The 16,946-nt window shown below is 38.2% G+C and overlaps 1 protein-coding gene across 2 annotated transcripts in view; it reads left to right on the plus strand.

Annotated features, from left to right (window-relative positions):
* The first annotated feature begins 205 nt into the window (after positions 1–205).
* Positions 206–16,946, plus strand: part of LHFPL3 (LHFPL tetraspan subfamily member 3) — a 474,391-nt gene continuing 457,650 nt past the window's right edge. For both annotated transcript variants that reach the window (XM_069462293.1, XM_069462292.1), the window contains exon 1: positions 206–816. In XM_069462293.1, coding sequence (XP_069318394.1) covers positions 378–816 — 439 coding nt within the window. In that variant the 5' untranslated portion in view covers positions 206–377. The remainder of the gene's footprint in view (positions 817–16,946) is intronic.

Consider the following 16,946-nt stretch of genomic DNA (forward strand, 5'->3'; position numbering starts at 1 on the left):
GTCCTCTGCGCCCCTGGGCACGGGCAGCGGGGCGGGAGGCGGGAAGCGGAGTGGGAGGCGCCCGGGGCTCGCGCGCCACGGGGCTCCGCGCGGGATTTGCCGCCTTAGGCTGCAGCAGCTGCAGCAGCAGCGGCGGGAAGAGGGGTGGAGGGTGGTGAGGAGGGCCGGAGCCGGGCCAGGAGCGAGGGAGGGAGGGGTGCTCCGCGCTCCCCCGCCCTCCTTCCGGGAGCGAGGATGCAGACTCTGAAACTGGTGCTGCTGGGCTGAGGCGGAGGCAGGGGAGTTGCAGCGCGAGGCTCCGTGAGTGTGTCTCCTGCGCGCGGAGAGGCGGGGGGAGGCGGAGGACCAGGAGGAGGAGGAGGAGGAGGAGGGGGAGAATGCCCGGAGCCGCCGCCGCTGCCGCCGCCGCCGCGATGCTCCCGGCTCAGGAGGCTGCCAAGCTGTACCACACCAACTATGTGCGGAACTCGCGGGCCATCGGCGTGCTGTGGGCCATCTTCACCATCTGCTTTGCCATCGTCAACGTGGTGTGCTTCATCCAGCCCTACTGGATCGGCGACGGCGTGGACACCCCGCAAGCCGGCTATTTCGGGCTCTTCCACTACTGCATCGGCAACGGCTTCTCCCGGGAGCTGACCTGCAGGGGCAGCTTCACGGACTTCTCCACGCTGCCCTCGGGTGCCTTCAAAGCCGCGTCCTTCTTTATCGGCCTCTCCATGATGCTCATCATCGCCTGCATCATTTGCTTTACCCTCTTCTTCTTCTGCAACACGGCCACCGTGTACAAGATCTGTGCCTGGATGCAGCTCACCTCCGGTGAGTACGCGCTCACCTCCGCGGAGGCGGGGGACCCCGGGGCGTCCGAGCCGGGGAGGGGCCAGAGTGGGAGGGACGGGGCCGCGCGCACCGCGGAGCGCCCGGCAAGTTAATCCGCTCAGGCGTCGAGGTGTGGGGGGGCGGGAGCCCCGGGAGACCGGAACCCCCGGGGTTCCCCAGCCCCGGCACTAGCGTCTCGTCCCGGGGCTCCCGTGAGCCTCCCAAGTGTGGGGGACGCCACCCAGAGGGACGCGCCGGAGGCAGGGCGGTTGTGGAGCGGAGTCCGCTCAGAACTAGAGATGGGGGGCGGAGAAGCTGCGGCTAAGAGAGATGGGGGGTGGTGGGTAGTGCTGAGGGACTAAGGAGGGACTGCCACGGCGAAGTGAAAAGCGGATTTGGAGAGGTTGTAGTGGAAGCAACAGCCAGTCTGCTCTGCCCCTCGCTGGGACTATTTCTGTCATTGTTCCTTGGGGGCAAGGGGTGGGGAGACTGGAGTGAAATTGTTTCTGTCTCTCTAGGGCAGTTGTAAATATTTGACCATCCGTCTGGAGATGAATAAATCCTAACCGTGTTTCGGGTTTCACCTTTTTAAGAAAAATGTAGCTTAGAACGTTCCGTATTAATCCCCCAATGTCAAGTCTCAGTTTGCCTCCTTGTCGGTGCAAAAGTTCTTGCCATTTCTTCTTTCAACAGGGATCTTCGGGAAATCAAGATTTCTCAAGATCCCATTTTTGGGAAGTGGACAGAGAGGAAAACCTGCTTCATTAGCATCTCTGATCACTTCGCCTGTGGGCGATAGATTGTTGCTAGCAGGAGCATATGAAAGTACTTTTGTCTGAGCATCAAAGTTACTTTTAACCCCGAAAAGATGGGGGTGCCTGTCCTGGTGGCTTTGAAGAGTTCTGAAACAAGACTGATTCCTTACTGTACTTTCCCTGATGCCCATTCCCTCTCTGCCAGCCGCCTTAGATGCCCTTCCCTCTCAAGCCAACATTGTTGAGATCCTTTTGGTTTTATGGATGGTCTGGTTTTGTAGGAATATTGAATGTCTCAGGCAGCCAAACTTTTCGTTTGTGGTTTGTTTGATTTTATTGTTGTCATTCTTTAAAGATGTTGGTTTCAAGATTTTGTCCTTTGTTCTGGGAAGGTTTTGTGGGTAGTGGGAATTTAATCCCTGAGTTTACCAGAGTGGTGTAGGATGATTAAATCTTTAAAGGTACTAGACAACAGCATAAAGGTTGTTAAGGTGGTAAGATCTTATAGGGCTAGTTTGATAGTAACAAACGAGAAGCTTGTGGAAGACTAAACTTGTATGGAAGTATTTGTTGTCTATTAAGTATGTCTCAGCTGATTTTAATTTGCCACATACCGTGAAAGTGGGTATGTGAAAAACAAGGAATGAGCACCAGTAGAGACCCAGCTGTCTCGTGCACGCTATTACCCTGCTGAAATCTCAGAGTTCTGCATCTCCCTCTCCCCCCAGTCCTAACTTCTTGAAGCACCCCACCCACTCTGTTTTATATATAATGTTAACTGTTTTGGACATTTCAAGAGCAGGATAACTTTGAGATTTGGAATAAATTTGTGTATTATGGGTTGTTCTTGACACTTAGTTCTGGTTTGACTTTGAAGAGACTAGGACATGCAGGATGCAGATGCTGTAGAAAAAGAATTGACCCTGCACAGCTAATTTTAATTCTGAGTTAAATGACCTATTTAGACCGGTGATTCAAATTAGATTGTTTTTCGAAGGTCTGAAAGTAATTTGCAGGTGAATTCTCAACAACATATTCTCAAATATTTGATTTTTATGAGGTTTCATACTCTAAACCCAAGTTTTTTTTTTTTTGAAAGGACAGAAAAAAATGATGTTTAGGAAAGAAATACCAGCTTTGAACTTAATACATGCTGTAACTCTTACAATGTTTTTTTTTTTTTTTCTTTTCTTTTCCTGGAATAGAGCACACAAAAATCATTTATTCTGGGATAGTGAAATATAATGTTTTCAGACATTTGATATAAATATACACTTCTGTTTTCCATGTCATGTAAAATGTGGAGATAGCCTTTATACTAAAGATACAAGGACGTTTACTTCATTTTGGAGAAGTCCAGATCCTTAAGTGGCATACTATTTAAAAACCTTTATTTGCAATTTATTTGGTATTTTATTTCTAGGTAAACTATAGGACATGATTTTGTTCATTAATGAAGGATATTAATAAAAGAAGAATAGATTATTATGACAGGTCAAATGAGAAAGTCAATTATATTCACAGATTTTTAAGGAATGAGATATAGAAGATATTTTTGAAGAATGTCACATTTTAAACATGGTTTTCAGGATTTTTTTTTTTAAGTCTCACAGCAGTAACAAGAAATTTTACATAATGTATTGTAGGTTACTTTGAAAGTGCAGTTTCTAACCTTTAGACTATTCCTCTTTAATGTTAAGTAGCCTTCTCCTACTTCTTGTTTAAATGCACCTAAGCTAATCTCAAGTGTAATTTGCTAAATATGAAAGATGAGACTTAATGTACCATTTACTTATTAGAGGCTGTTTAACCCTCATTGGAAATAAAATGATTCACTTGTGTGTTATCTAAGCTTTTTAATATAATAACACCTTAAATCAGAGCCAGATAGAATATAAAATCCTATATGAAATGGTATACCAAGATGATGAAACAGGAGATTTTCTTGTGGTAATACAATATCAAGAATTATTATTTTTATGATTCTGAACAATGAACCAGAAAAATTAATTAATTTATTCGACCGGAAAATGATGTTGCTTATCTACCTAGATATGTGAAACACATATAATTAATGGCACTATTATACACACCTTACCCTCTACCTCTTCCCTCTAAATCTTTATCAGCCTCAGTAGTGTGAAACTAGGAAACACATATTTAGGAGCTAACATCTTTGGATGTAATCTTGTACTTATGGATCATGCCTAATATCAAGACTGAAGACATAAAAATAATACATAAAGTAAATAATGACAATCAGAGATGTAAACCTTCCCCAAATCTACAGACAACTTCTTGAGGAGAAAAAAGAGACTTTTCTTCTTTTTGTGTAATATCTCCAACGCTAAAAAGAAAGGAGTAGGTCTGCAATTGGTCGAGCAAAGTAATAAAGTCCAGATTTTTTTTTCCATCAGGATGGAAAGGGAATTTTGTCCCTCTGGGAACTTGATTCTCTGCTTCTATGTTCTTGTTCTCTTTAAATCAGTATTTCCGTTGATTTCTGAGTCTACTAATAGCCAAATCTCGGAAAAGGTTTTTGCTTTGTTTTACTGACTATAAGCCATACTTGAATTGTTTCCAGAAGCCCATGTGTTCACCATTTTACGCCAAAGAAATCTTATCTTTTTTTTTTTTTATAAGCCAAAGTATTAAGGTAGAATTTAAGATTTTGTAGACATCCACCATGCATTCTTGGTCAAAGGCACAGGTACTTGCTTTCACCTGTGAAGAGGGGGCACCTGATCCGGGGTGGGTTTCTTATTCAGGAGGGATAAGGACAGAGTGAGTTGCAGTCCCCAGATTCTCATCTGTCATCATTCTGAGTGTACCAATAGGAAGGGCCACCAAGAAGGCAACGCTTAATGGCAAGGGTTAAGGGCTGAATTGTTTAGTCAGTTCCCCTTAAGCTGCCAGCCTTAGTTCTCAGAAATTCTTATTAGCCGACTTGCTTTCTTAAATTTTATAACTTCATTTAGGTGAGATGAGAATCACCAAAGGTAATCACTGCATTTCTTAGCTTGCACGGAGAGCCTTTGCAATGATATACCATCCTATCTCATGGCAACCTGCTCTTAGAGATCTCATCAGTGTTTGAAATTTCACTGCGTTTGCATGTTTGTTTAATGTCCATGTTCTCTAGTACACTGAAAGTTCCATAAGGCCTTGTCTGTTTTTCTTTATGTAGCATAGAGGTCAAGAGCATGGACATTGGAGTTTCAAGATGTGGGTTTGAAGCCTGGCTCTGACACTTACTGACTGTGTGACCTGGAGAATTAATCTTTCTATACTTTAGTTGCTCACCTGCAAATAGGCGTATAATTGTGTGTACCGCAGGGGATTCATGCCAGGATTAAATGAGCTAACGTATATGCTTAGTGCCTGGCTCATAGTAGGCAAGTGCTATATGTGTGTTGGGTATGGTTGTTGTTGTTTTGTTATTATTATTACTTTATCCTGGTATGTGTATGTCTGGCACATAGTAGATTGCAATCAATTTTTTTGAGTTAATGAATTAAAAAATGAATGATTAATGGTGTGAAACATAAAAGGAGAAAGGAGTGACTTTAAATTTCCCACATGCCATGGTGAGAAGTGAATGCTATATACTTTGAAAGCCATGATATTTATTTCTTTATGGTTTGTGGCATCAATAGTGGCCACACTGAAAGAACTTTTCCATAGTCTTTAATGGCAAAGGTTGTGATTTGACAGCATAGTTCATGATGAGCTTTTTTCCAAATGGAGGCTTTTCTGATGTACAGGTAATGATCTTGATTACAACACTCATATCTCAGGTTTTAGCAGATTTTCCCTTACCATTTAGTTTCTCATAAAAAAGAAAACAACACATCATCCAAGAGGGAGGTTTTATTTAAGAATCAAGAGATCAGGCTTTCTTTCATAAAGAACAGAGACCTGTTCCAGGTTGGATTTCCTTATGCTCCTTCAGGAGCAATAAGGACAGCAGAAGACAATGTGTTTCCCAGGCTTTCCCATTTCTTCCTGCTGGGCATCAGTGCAAACGTGCTCTTCCAGGAGCCTGCTCGGGTAGGGTGGTGGTGCTAGGTGAGCAGAGCACTGATGGGGGTGCTCTGAAGAGGGGACAGGGGTCTACTCAAGTGCAGACTCAGTGTTCAGGATAATCATCAGTCTTTACCATGTGGCTAATGCTGAGCCACGTGAGAAAGCAAGCACTTGCCTCCAAGAGCTGCTTATCCCTCCTACATTCACTGTTATGGAGTGACCCTAACGAGAGGTTTCTCTCTACCAGAACATTTCAAACATTCTCTTAGGTGTAGAGGGAATAATGTGTACTGCTGGTGAAGGCAGTTTTTGTTTTCTAACAACATATTCCACTTATAAGAATTTTCTAGTTACCAAGCCAAACATACAAGAAAGTGATCTGAAATAATTTAGAAACTGTTTTTTCCTTATATGTACTATAACAAGGAATGTGACAATAGAAGATATATTGATGTGAATGTCAAAACAAACACTTTTATAACAGTGAGATTTTAAGTGAACATCTGGGAAAAATAACAGGTCCCATATAACCCATATGGTATATTGTTAGGAGTTTTGTTCCCCTTGGTGCAAGGCTGCACATTTGTAAAAATGTTACCAAGGTGCTTATATACTTCTATAAATAAATAATAAATATAATAAAAGCAGAATGTGAGCAGAGTGTGATATCAGATGCTTAACATGAAAACCCCTATTTAGTAATTGCTCTTTTTGTTTGGGATGATGAGTCCAGATGGCCAGGCCAATATATTACACTTTATGTACATACCTTAGAAATCTTTCAAAGTGAGCAAAATTTTAAATGGAAAAAAGAAACAAGCATATAGCTAGCGTGGCAGTATGTGGCTCAGTGCACTTCTGTGCATGGTGTGGGCAGATAAACTCTGGGCAGGTGTAGAGAGAACTTTGGATCACATTGGCATGAAGCAGAGAACACACTAGGAGAATTCTAATTTGGGGACTTAGTAGCATGATAAGTGGTCTAGTTTTAAAGTGTAATTTCCATAATATATTTGAACTTTAGGGGTCAGCACCAGTTTTAATTAATGTGAATTTTCCTCATCATCATTAGTCATCTGGAATTTTTATTTGATATGAGGAAAAAGCAAAGAGCTAAACGTTGTTCTTAATAATAACAAGACAATAATAATAATGATGGAAAGTAAGAGACTGCTTGATATAACAATTAGTAGATAAGTTATTTGATGACTTAAGCATAGTGCTGTTATGAAAAGCCACTGGCACATGTGAAAAAAAGAAATAAAAACCTTTCATTGATTCTTGAATGTTCCCATAATTAATATCATAATTAAAAACATAAGCTCTCAAATTATGACTGTGATTCTATGACACTCCCACTAAACAAGATCCTAGTACTATTCATAGTTTAAATTGTCCTAACTGTAATCTTGAGCATACTTCTCATCTATTCTGCTAAAATAAAACAGAAAAATGAATGGCTTGCAAGAGGATGATAAATAATTTTTTGACCAATATAGACATGAACCGTATCTGACTACTACTGGGAAGGATGAAAAAAGAAAGCAGAGCTTTATGAAGTAGAGTTGCTGGCACAGAATTGCCATATTTAGGTTCTGACATCTTTCCCAGCCTAACGAAACCAAGGTCTGCAGCAGGGTAGGGGCTGCCTATGTGTGTTCAACAGGAGGAAATGTCCTAAATGATAGTCTGAGTGAAGTTAGTCTTCTAATTGCAGGAAATTTTACAATTCTCACTTATCCATGAAAGAGCTAGTAGAAGAGTAGTGAAAGGTAATGGGAATGAATGATAAATAGTTGCAGGTCTGAAAAGAGGCTTTAACTCAGAAGCAGACATGCAGAATTTAATCAAGAGTTCTCCATATTCTTTGCCCTGTTAGAAAATAATGGCAGACAGGAGTTTGAAGAGGACTCAACTTTAGCTTTAGTACAGAATGCATCACAGGGATGTGGAAGTAGTCTGGGGCGGGGGATGGTGGTCTGAGTCACCCTTAGTTGATTTCAATGAAGATGAAGAGTGAGGTGCTGCAAAATCAAAATGGGAAATGTATATCATCATTGACAGAAGACTCAGTATTTGAAAAACAAGCAAACAGATCCAGCTGTGAAGAATGACAGGAACATAGAAGAGTGACACCAAAAATAAATGAGGTATGAATAGAAAAGAGACTGTGAAATTCAAGGTTGAAAAGCCTGCGGAATTTGATAGCATCAAAAAGCCTGCTGAATTTGGTATCGTCAATGGCTTAAAAAGGTATTGGCGCAGGACAAGCAGAGAGCTGGAGTATGCTGCATGGTGCAGCGCTGTGTGCAAATCCCAGAGTGAACGAAAAACTATGGCTCCACCTCCCATGGAGGGAATTATAATAGACTCTAAGATCAGGCTATTCAAAGGGAGAGATGATCGAACTTCTTGTATGGCAGAAATATGGAGAATTAAAATAAGCCAACCTGAGAAAGAAAAAGTCATTGTAAAATTAAAAGCCTTCCTGTAGTTTCTTGTTGAAAATCTAGTTAGATTGTGAGGTGAAATTGATTTCTATAATGCCTGTAATGGGAAAAGGGAACTTACAGTGAGTATTTGGGTAAATATATTTATAGGGCATATTAAGAACATGTGTTACAAGCTACATTACAAGCTAGATTAATGGAATTCATCTAAGATTCAGATGATTAATGGGCAGCAATAATGTGGATCTGTGTGATGCCAAATATTAGTTAACTGAATATCTACATTCTAACCAGTTGACTGGACAAGGCATAGTATTAATACTAACACTTGGAATGTTACAAAAAACCTTCATAGAGAAAAGAACACTGTACCACCATGTTTTAAAAATTATGATTGTTGGCCTTTTAATGATCATGATATCTGTTAGTAGATAATGATCATCATTAAAACTTGGATTAAAATAGTAGAAAACATGAATGCCAGGCAGAAGATAAGGGTTTTATGAAACATTTATTTTCTGAAACATTTATTTTCTTAAACATTTGTATACTTACGTGTGTGTGAACTAGGTTGTATTATAAAATGTATTACCTTATTGTAGGCTGTAGTCAAAATGTTTGAAAGATAGTATTCCAGAGAAAAGATGATTTAGTAAGAATTTATAAAAATAACGATCTTTTGTTTGGAAAATTGTGAAAGATTTGCCTGCATTCAGAGGTAATTTTGTATCAGAAGGTAGATGAGATACTTAAGCAATTTTGAGACACTTTGGTTTTCCTTTCTCACCTCCATTTATGTCTTTCATTGCTAATGTGCTCCAATTAGACTGTGGATTGATTGAAAATTAGAATTTTTTTCCCAGATGTTTTGATCGACCCTCTGTGCTATAAAAAATGACATGGTCTACCTCTGAGCAATGACACAGCTAAAAAATCATTTGACAAATGTACTTAACCTAATGCCAAATGGATATGGACTCATAGGCTTTAGAAAATTGGAGGGATATTAAAAATCATTTAGCACAGTCTCTTCATTTTCTAGATAAAGAAATCATGGTAAATACTAACTGTTGAGCAACTACCACTTGCAAAAACCTTTATTTTAGTATATTTAACCCTCACAACAGTCTTACAGGATTAGCATTATTATACCCATTTTGCAGATGAGGAAGTTGAGGCTTAGAAAGTTACTCAAAAAGTTATTCAAGGTCACAGAGCCAATAAGTGGTTTGAGCCAAAATCAAACTCTCCTCCATATTGTCACCAAGTCTGAGAGAAATTAAGAGTCTTGACAAAATGACACTTTGGTAAAATTGAGGTCAACTCTCATCTATTAAATAATTCCCAGTGCAGTTCCATTTCTACCACTCTTTTTTTTTGTCTCCCAACTTAATGTGCATTTGTTTAGGGTAAGTCTTCAATATTTCATCATTCTGTATCATCATGAAAGGAAGGAACTGCTACTTATAGGGGAAATAATTATATGTTTACCAGACGTTCCTCTTCACGCATACTTAGTATAGCAAGGTACCCCTTATCCCATTCTTTTCATTTCTCTAACTTAGAGCCCAGGATGGTTCTTTTCCCGTAATGTCCCCTTGGTAACCCCTCTGATATCATTGCCATTCCTCTTAGACTGTGAATTCCTACAGGACAAGGGCAACATCAGTGTTACTGGCTCTATGTCACTCATTCTGCAGTAAATACAGAAGTGCTGTTAATAGATTTGTTAGTTGATGGTGGTGGTGAAGGTGGACAGGATTGCTAAGTCGCAGACACAATTCCAGAGAGGGTAATATTAGACTTGAGCAGCTTCTGGAGGCATCAGAGTGAGGAAGAAGAACTGAATGTGTGGTCAGAAGATTTGTATTTTGACTTGCCATCTTATTGGCTGAATGACTTTGGGCAGGTTATCTAACTATCTTTCAATTTTCATTTTCTTGACTTTATTTTTGTAAGGCTTAAACAATTTTATTCCAGATACAAAAAAAAAAGAGATTGCAAGTTATGGACATTAAAGAAATAATATGCTAACCAAGTGTTTCTGTGCTTTTGCCAAGAAAGTAAATGTTAGGAAAACCATGAAAGATAGGGTAAAATTAAAGCAGAAAGAAAATAGTGAACAATCCTAGACAGACAGGTACGTATCCAAAGTTAGATGTTCTCAATCTAATGAGACTTTAAAAATATCTATCTTCTATATTCTTAGGATTATTGAATTAATGCATGTAAAACACTTAAAACTGAGGCTAGCACGTAGTAGGCACTCAAAAAATGTTAGCTATGATTACTGTTATTACCACCACTACTAAAGAGATCGGGGCTGGAGGCATGGTTAGTACTCAGAAAATTTAGTAGGCAGAAAAACTGAACTTACAATGTGCAACCTAATGAAGGCAATTTAATATCACAACTTAGGTATGCCAGATCTACCTTCTTCTGAGGATTGAAAAAGATAATGGTTGTGCATGCCTTTTATAAACTGCACGGTGCTATAAAAATGCCATTGTGATTGCTATAATAGATTTTATATATTACTGACAAAATGCCATATTCAGTTAAGAGTTTAATTTTGTGTTAACAGGTCTAGCTTTTCCATTTATTTGTCTGGAGTAATGACTAAAAGTAACAGGAATGTATTTTGGACATAATTTTGAACTGTTTTATAATCCCAACTAAACAAACTTGAAAAAAGGAAGCCGTGTTTTGAAGGCGTTGTAGACAAGACAGTTTTTGATTGTGTCAAGATCCGAGCATTTAGTCATTCTTATTAAGTTCCTCAAAATGATAGAGAAATATTATCAGATGTTACCCAAATTATTTCCTCTGCACAGTTATCAAAAGCAAAATTGAATATTCTTGATCTCCAATAACATTAGGAACAAATTGGAAGTAGCATTTATTCTGTGCTATTTTAAATGTGGCTATAATACATTGAAAATTAGGTTTTCCAATGTTATATCTGTGAATCTTTATTTTTTTTTCCTTAGCAAAGAAGGTAGTGATTTCAGATTATCAGGTTTATGCTCAAATGAAGACTATGTTGCTCTGTTTTTCATTAACATGGAAATTCCTTATAAATCTTTAGCTTTTCTGAAGAAAGTAAAAAAAAAAAATAAAGAGCACCAACATTACTTCTTATTAATGTTTTCATTTTAGGTCTACAGTCACCAGTTTGTTGTGATATCAGAATATCAGTTTGCTATGACTACATCTGTGACTATGATCCAAACTGCTGACTGAACAGTGAGCAGATGAACATTCTCCAGATCCCTGTTGTGGTGAATACACAGAGTTAATGTTGACAAGAGAACTAACTAAATACTGTTGCTCGATTAGACTCTGTTTTCTTTATTTTTGGAGACACCAGCAAGTGTTGCTGAACAGTCCTGAAGGTCATGGTGAATAGCTCTGCTCTTCCAGACCTCTCGGTCTTTTGGAACGCGCTCTGCAGTGAGCTGGGCTGGGCTGGGGAAATGGGTCAGGATCCACCAGCCCTGGTTCGCTTTACTAAAGACCCCTCCATGGACGGCAGGATGGGCTCTAGAGGGAGCTCCAGCCCTGCCATCTTGTGCTTCTCAGAACTTTGTCTTTTACAGGGTCAGGTCCAGAGTCATTTTCTCCCTGACGCTAATCATAGCATAATGTTTTAGGGGATGGAGGTTGGAGGATAAAATATGAGGCTGAAAAAGAATAATAAAAAGTATTCGTCATAATACATGCAGTAGAAGGGAAAACTCCTTTACCGACGAGGAAAAAGCCAACCTCTCCTGGCTATTATTTCTGCAGCTCCTGGCCTTGATAGATTATAAAATTCTTTGAAATTACTCTCTATGATTTATCCGACCTCTGAAGAAGTTGTTGTGACTTCCAGTGGCTTACTTTTTTAGGAGACTCATTGGCATGGTCTTCCCTATCAGGATATTTTGGCTGTTGTTCCTTAGACTGGAGATGGACAAATGGAAATGACGTGGGCAGGTTGCTGGAGAATTGAGAAGTTGAGGAATTCAGAACTGCAGGATTCCAAACAGCCATTTGGTGTTTGTGGTCATGAGCTAGGCATTATTGGTTGCGTCTGTGTAGTAGCCTGAACAAGTTTTGAAAATTTAAAAAGTAGAGTTGGAAATCCTATTTCTTGGAAAACTTTAGGGACTATTCAGAATTTAAAAACCATGCTTAAGATAACTCGGAACATGGACCCCAGGCATAGGCAAATAACGTTTCACATGATCAGAATGAAAAACTAGGCACCTGATTTAATTACTAGTTCCTACCTACATATTCTAGTCTCTATTTCCTTCAACAAAACAAAAAGGAAAGGAATGAGTGTCTGCTATACCCCCACACAGCGTTCTCCACTGGATGCCACTCACAGGACACAAAAAATTTCTTCTTCTTTTTTAATGGGATCTGGACTCAATCTGCTTCTTACTTTATCTCTTTGAGAACCTGAAGTGTAGCAAGTTCTTTAGAGGAAAACTTTCAAAAAGCACACTTCCCTGCTCAACTTCAACCTTTTTCCCCTCGTCTCACACTCAAAGAGCGGTCTTTTTAATCCTCACCAGAATTCCCCCTCATTAGCCCAACACCCTACCATGGCCACAGTGCCCACTAAAGTGTCTGTGACTGAACAGGACAACTAGGAAAACTGAAACTGTATTGATACTGCGAGTCAGTAAAGCACACTTGCATTCTCGTAGGGCCGCTTAGAAGTTTTTTTGGCTGAACTTCAGGTGCACAGAACAAAGGCGAAAAGTTCTGCAGTCAGTTTAAGTTCATTTGACAAATGCTGTTCTCTTTTTTGTGTACTATTAAAGAATTGATTTTTTTTCACAAAAAGTCTCTACAAAACCAGCCTAATGATTGTGAGAGGAGGTCCCTAAATACTAAAGTTGTAATTATGATGGATTTATTCAGGATATGGGATGAGCTCATATATAATTCTTCCTCTCCAAGTCTCATGATGACATGAGCAGTTTAGTTGGAATTTATTCCCCAAATATGTTAAAGTATTATCCAAAGTATAGTGTAGAAATATGACTTATAAGAAGTGAAGCTTGAACTTGTGCAATGAAATAGAAAGTTATTTAAATTTCTGTTGTAGTTATAGTGTTATTTAGCCTACCCATCATTGTGGTTTCGTTTAACACTTGCAAAAATGAACCATTGTTTCAGTTCATCTGCAAACATGTTATGAATAATATATTTTACATTTGTGTGCATGGCCTGTATGTGTGTGTATGGTTTAAAGAATACTAATAAAATGCCCATTTGTGTACCTGCTACCCACTCTCCTGATTATATCCCTCTTCCACCCAGAAGTAGCTAATTCTTGAGTTTTGTGTTATCACCTTACATTTCTTTATAGTTTTATCACTATAATGTACATATTCCTGAGGAACACATTGTTTAATTTTTGTCTGGTTCTGTTTTTAAAGGAAATACTTTTAATATTTTACCATTTAGCATAACATATACTGTAGATTTTTATTTTTTGCAGATACCATTTATTAGGTTAAAGAAATTCCCTTATATTCCTACATAGATAAGAAGTTTTAAAATTGTGAAGATATGTTGAATTTTATTGAATGCATACTCTTCATCTATTGAGATGATCAAATTACTTTTCTGAATTAATATATACTGAGGAGATGAATTATAACACTGGATTTTCTAATGTTGAAGTAATCATGCATTTTAAAAATAAAGCCAGCTTTGCTTTACATCCTGAGACTCAGTTGCTAATATTTATGTTTTAAACTATTAATATTTTCATGAGTATGGTTAGTCTTTTTTTGTTTCCTTTGTCATACTGTCTTTACCTACTTTGGGTGTCAGGGTTATGTAACATTCATAAAAGTTGAGAAGTCTCTCTTTTTTTCTGTTCTTTGAAGGAATTTGTGTATAATGGGAATGATCTGTTCCTTGAATATTTAATAGAATTATGAAACTGTTTGATCCTGGTGTTTCTTTGTAGGAAGATTTTAAACTACTTATTACATCTCTTCAATTATTATAGAATCATCCAGGTTTTTTAAATTTCATCTTGAGTCAGTTTGTAAAGATATATTTTCCCAAGAATTTGTCCATTTATTTCATCTGCATTTTCCAATTTATTGGCATAAAGCTGTTCATGACATACTGTCATAATAGTACAAGAGTTGTTTGTGTCTTCTCTATTTTCTTTAGATCAGGTTTGCCGAAGTTTTGTTAGATTCACTAGTCTTTTTAAAAGAGCCAACTTTAATTTTGTTCTTCCCCGTTATATTCTTCTGTTCTATAGCATTAATTTTTGCTTTTAAAAAATTTCCTTTTTTCTATTTTCTTGGTGTTTATTCTCTTGTTATTTTTCTCACTTTTTAATTTGGTTACCAATTTCATTAATTTTTTAGCTGTTACCAACTTTTATGGAAAAAATCCACTTACCTATAGTTTTATTTTTGAGGAGGGCATCAGTAAGTTTGATCAGTAACTGCATGCAACCATAACAAGCATAACATAAAATGGCAAAAGTGTATGTTCATGGAAGAAAGTTAAAGTTACTTGTTAAAATACATACAAGTATTTTAATGGTATGGTTTATACAAATCAAATATAATATTGCATCTGAATTCAATATATTTAATATATAATACTTTATATTCTGTTTTCTTACATTTATGAGGTATGTGTAATAAATGTTTTTACAAAGTTACATATAGTTGCTCCCAAATAGCCTTCCCACTTAATTCTAGCAATTGCTATTATAATAGTATCATTGTCTATGATAAGAAAAAGATGAGAAAAAACTCTTGACCACAAGTGATCAGTTGACACCCCCAAGTTTAATGTCAGCTTTAGTGCTCAATTACTTCTCTGGATTTTTGCTTTGTCTTTTTTCTTATTTCTAAGGATATCTTACTTTACCATCAGCTCAGTTATGTATATTAAAAATGTTTTGAATTTTTATTCAGTATTTTTAGATATTCCAATTGGATTTTTTGAGTCATCTGACCTGCCATGTTGCCCAAAATGTAATTCCCATGGATAATATTCTATGACTTTTCTTAGTTCTACGGCCACATGAATTCTGAACATCAAAGCACCAAGTCACCAATTTGTGCCATTGCTAAAAGTGAGACGGGTTAGGATAAAAGTGGATTGATGCATGCAAACTAATTATAGTTTCTGAACTGACTACTCAAAACTCAAGAATCTCCTGTAGTGAGCTAGTGTCATGTTTTTCTAAGATAAACCATATATTGGGAGCAAAGGAGTGAAGATCCCCACTTCCGATGACATATAGTGTAGTAGATTTCTGAGTTTTCATGTAAAAATACCAAACAAAATTATAGAAGTACTGTAATTGGATTCTCAGTCCATCTGTTATTTTCATTCATTCATTTATCCTTACCTATTGCGTGCCTCTTATGTGTGTTAGAGGAGATATGAAGACTAAAACACTTCCTAATGTTGAGGATCTCTTTATGATTAGTTTTCTTCCTAAGATTGGAAAGAATTTTCCATTACTGGGAAGAAAAATGTGGAGGCAGCTATAATACCATACTGGATAAATATATACGCTCTGAAGCCAGAACATCTGGGCTTGTGCAGTGGCTATTTCATTCACAAGGTCACTGAATGACCTTGGACCAATTCCTTAGCCTACCTGTGCTTCAGTTATCTCATCTGGTTCACAGAAGACGTCTATAAACATCAGGTATTAGTATCACCACCATCATTGTCATTGTCATCATCACTCTAGAAAGGCAGTCCCAGAAAGAACAAGAAGTATAAAGGACCTGGTAGGTTGCTGTTCTATCAAAACTCCAGGTGACCTCCATATTTTATTGCATTTTTAAGAAATCGTCCACATTTTGGTGCTGTCAATTCATTGCTACTCCATTTTTTACTAAATGAGGTCATTCCTTTCCATTCTAGGCCTTTGTGAGGATTTAGTGACAGGAGAACAGAAGGTATGGAATTTCCCTGGGACAGGTGCCCGTTTAACCCTATTTTGGAGTTAGGGATTGGAGATCTGTAGAATGATATTATTGGGGCTCAGGCAGGGGGTGTAGTAGTGATTGCAGCTCCCTGTGACTTTCATACTGGAGGCTTCCAATACGAAGGACAAAGATCATGCCTTTTTTATTCACCATTGTATATTTAATAACAAGGATGCTTGTTGAAAGTTTGCCTTAATTTCTAAAGCACTGAACTGATGCTACAGCCTAAACGAAACTCTATCGTAGGATCTGGTGTAAAGACAATTTCTCAGCTCTTTTTAGAGAAGGGGTCAACATAGTGATTTTTTTCCCACTGAGTCAGTGCAATGGGAGATCTTACCTTTTTATATGACTTAAACTCTAAGAAAACGGTGCCTATTTTTATTTCAAGTTTCAAAATGATGAACTATGAAACAAACTTGATTATGCTTTAATATCTTGTATATATAAATATAGAATGACACATGTTCTAAATGACTCACCTTGACCAGAGAAATTTGGCACTGAAAAATGTTTTGTTAAAATCAGGTATGTGGATCCTATGGTTTGAAATTTTTGACTTTAACACAAAGATGAAAAACATTATAGAGCCAGGTAAACACTAACACATTTAAGAATAAACCTTGTTTTTAAACAGATTATTTTCCAAAAGAAATTCTTGTTGTTCTCAGTCTTCAAGGTAACAACCATAAAATCTGAGAGCTGAGCAAGGTGGGAAGATCTAGAGGACAAAGGAAGAAGACAGAAAGATACAGAAAGCAGTGTAGTTCAGGGTACGAAGCAGATGGGACTGGCATGTGACTGAAGCAGCAGTCACCTTGTGCGCTTCCTACATCCCTGCTCCGTTTAGACATTTATACAATGGTTGCAAGAGGACGGCTGAGCAGGTAAAGTCTAATCAGGGAGCCAAAGAA

The sequence above is a fragment of the Eulemur rufifrons genome, chromosome 29 (genome assembly GCF_041146395.1).
Source record: "Eulemur rufifrons isolate Redbay chromosome 29, OSU_ERuf_1, whole genome shotgun sequence".
NCBI classification, from domain to species: domain Eukaryota; kingdom Metazoa; phylum Chordata; class Mammalia; order Primates; family Lemuridae; genus Eulemur; species Eulemur rufifrons.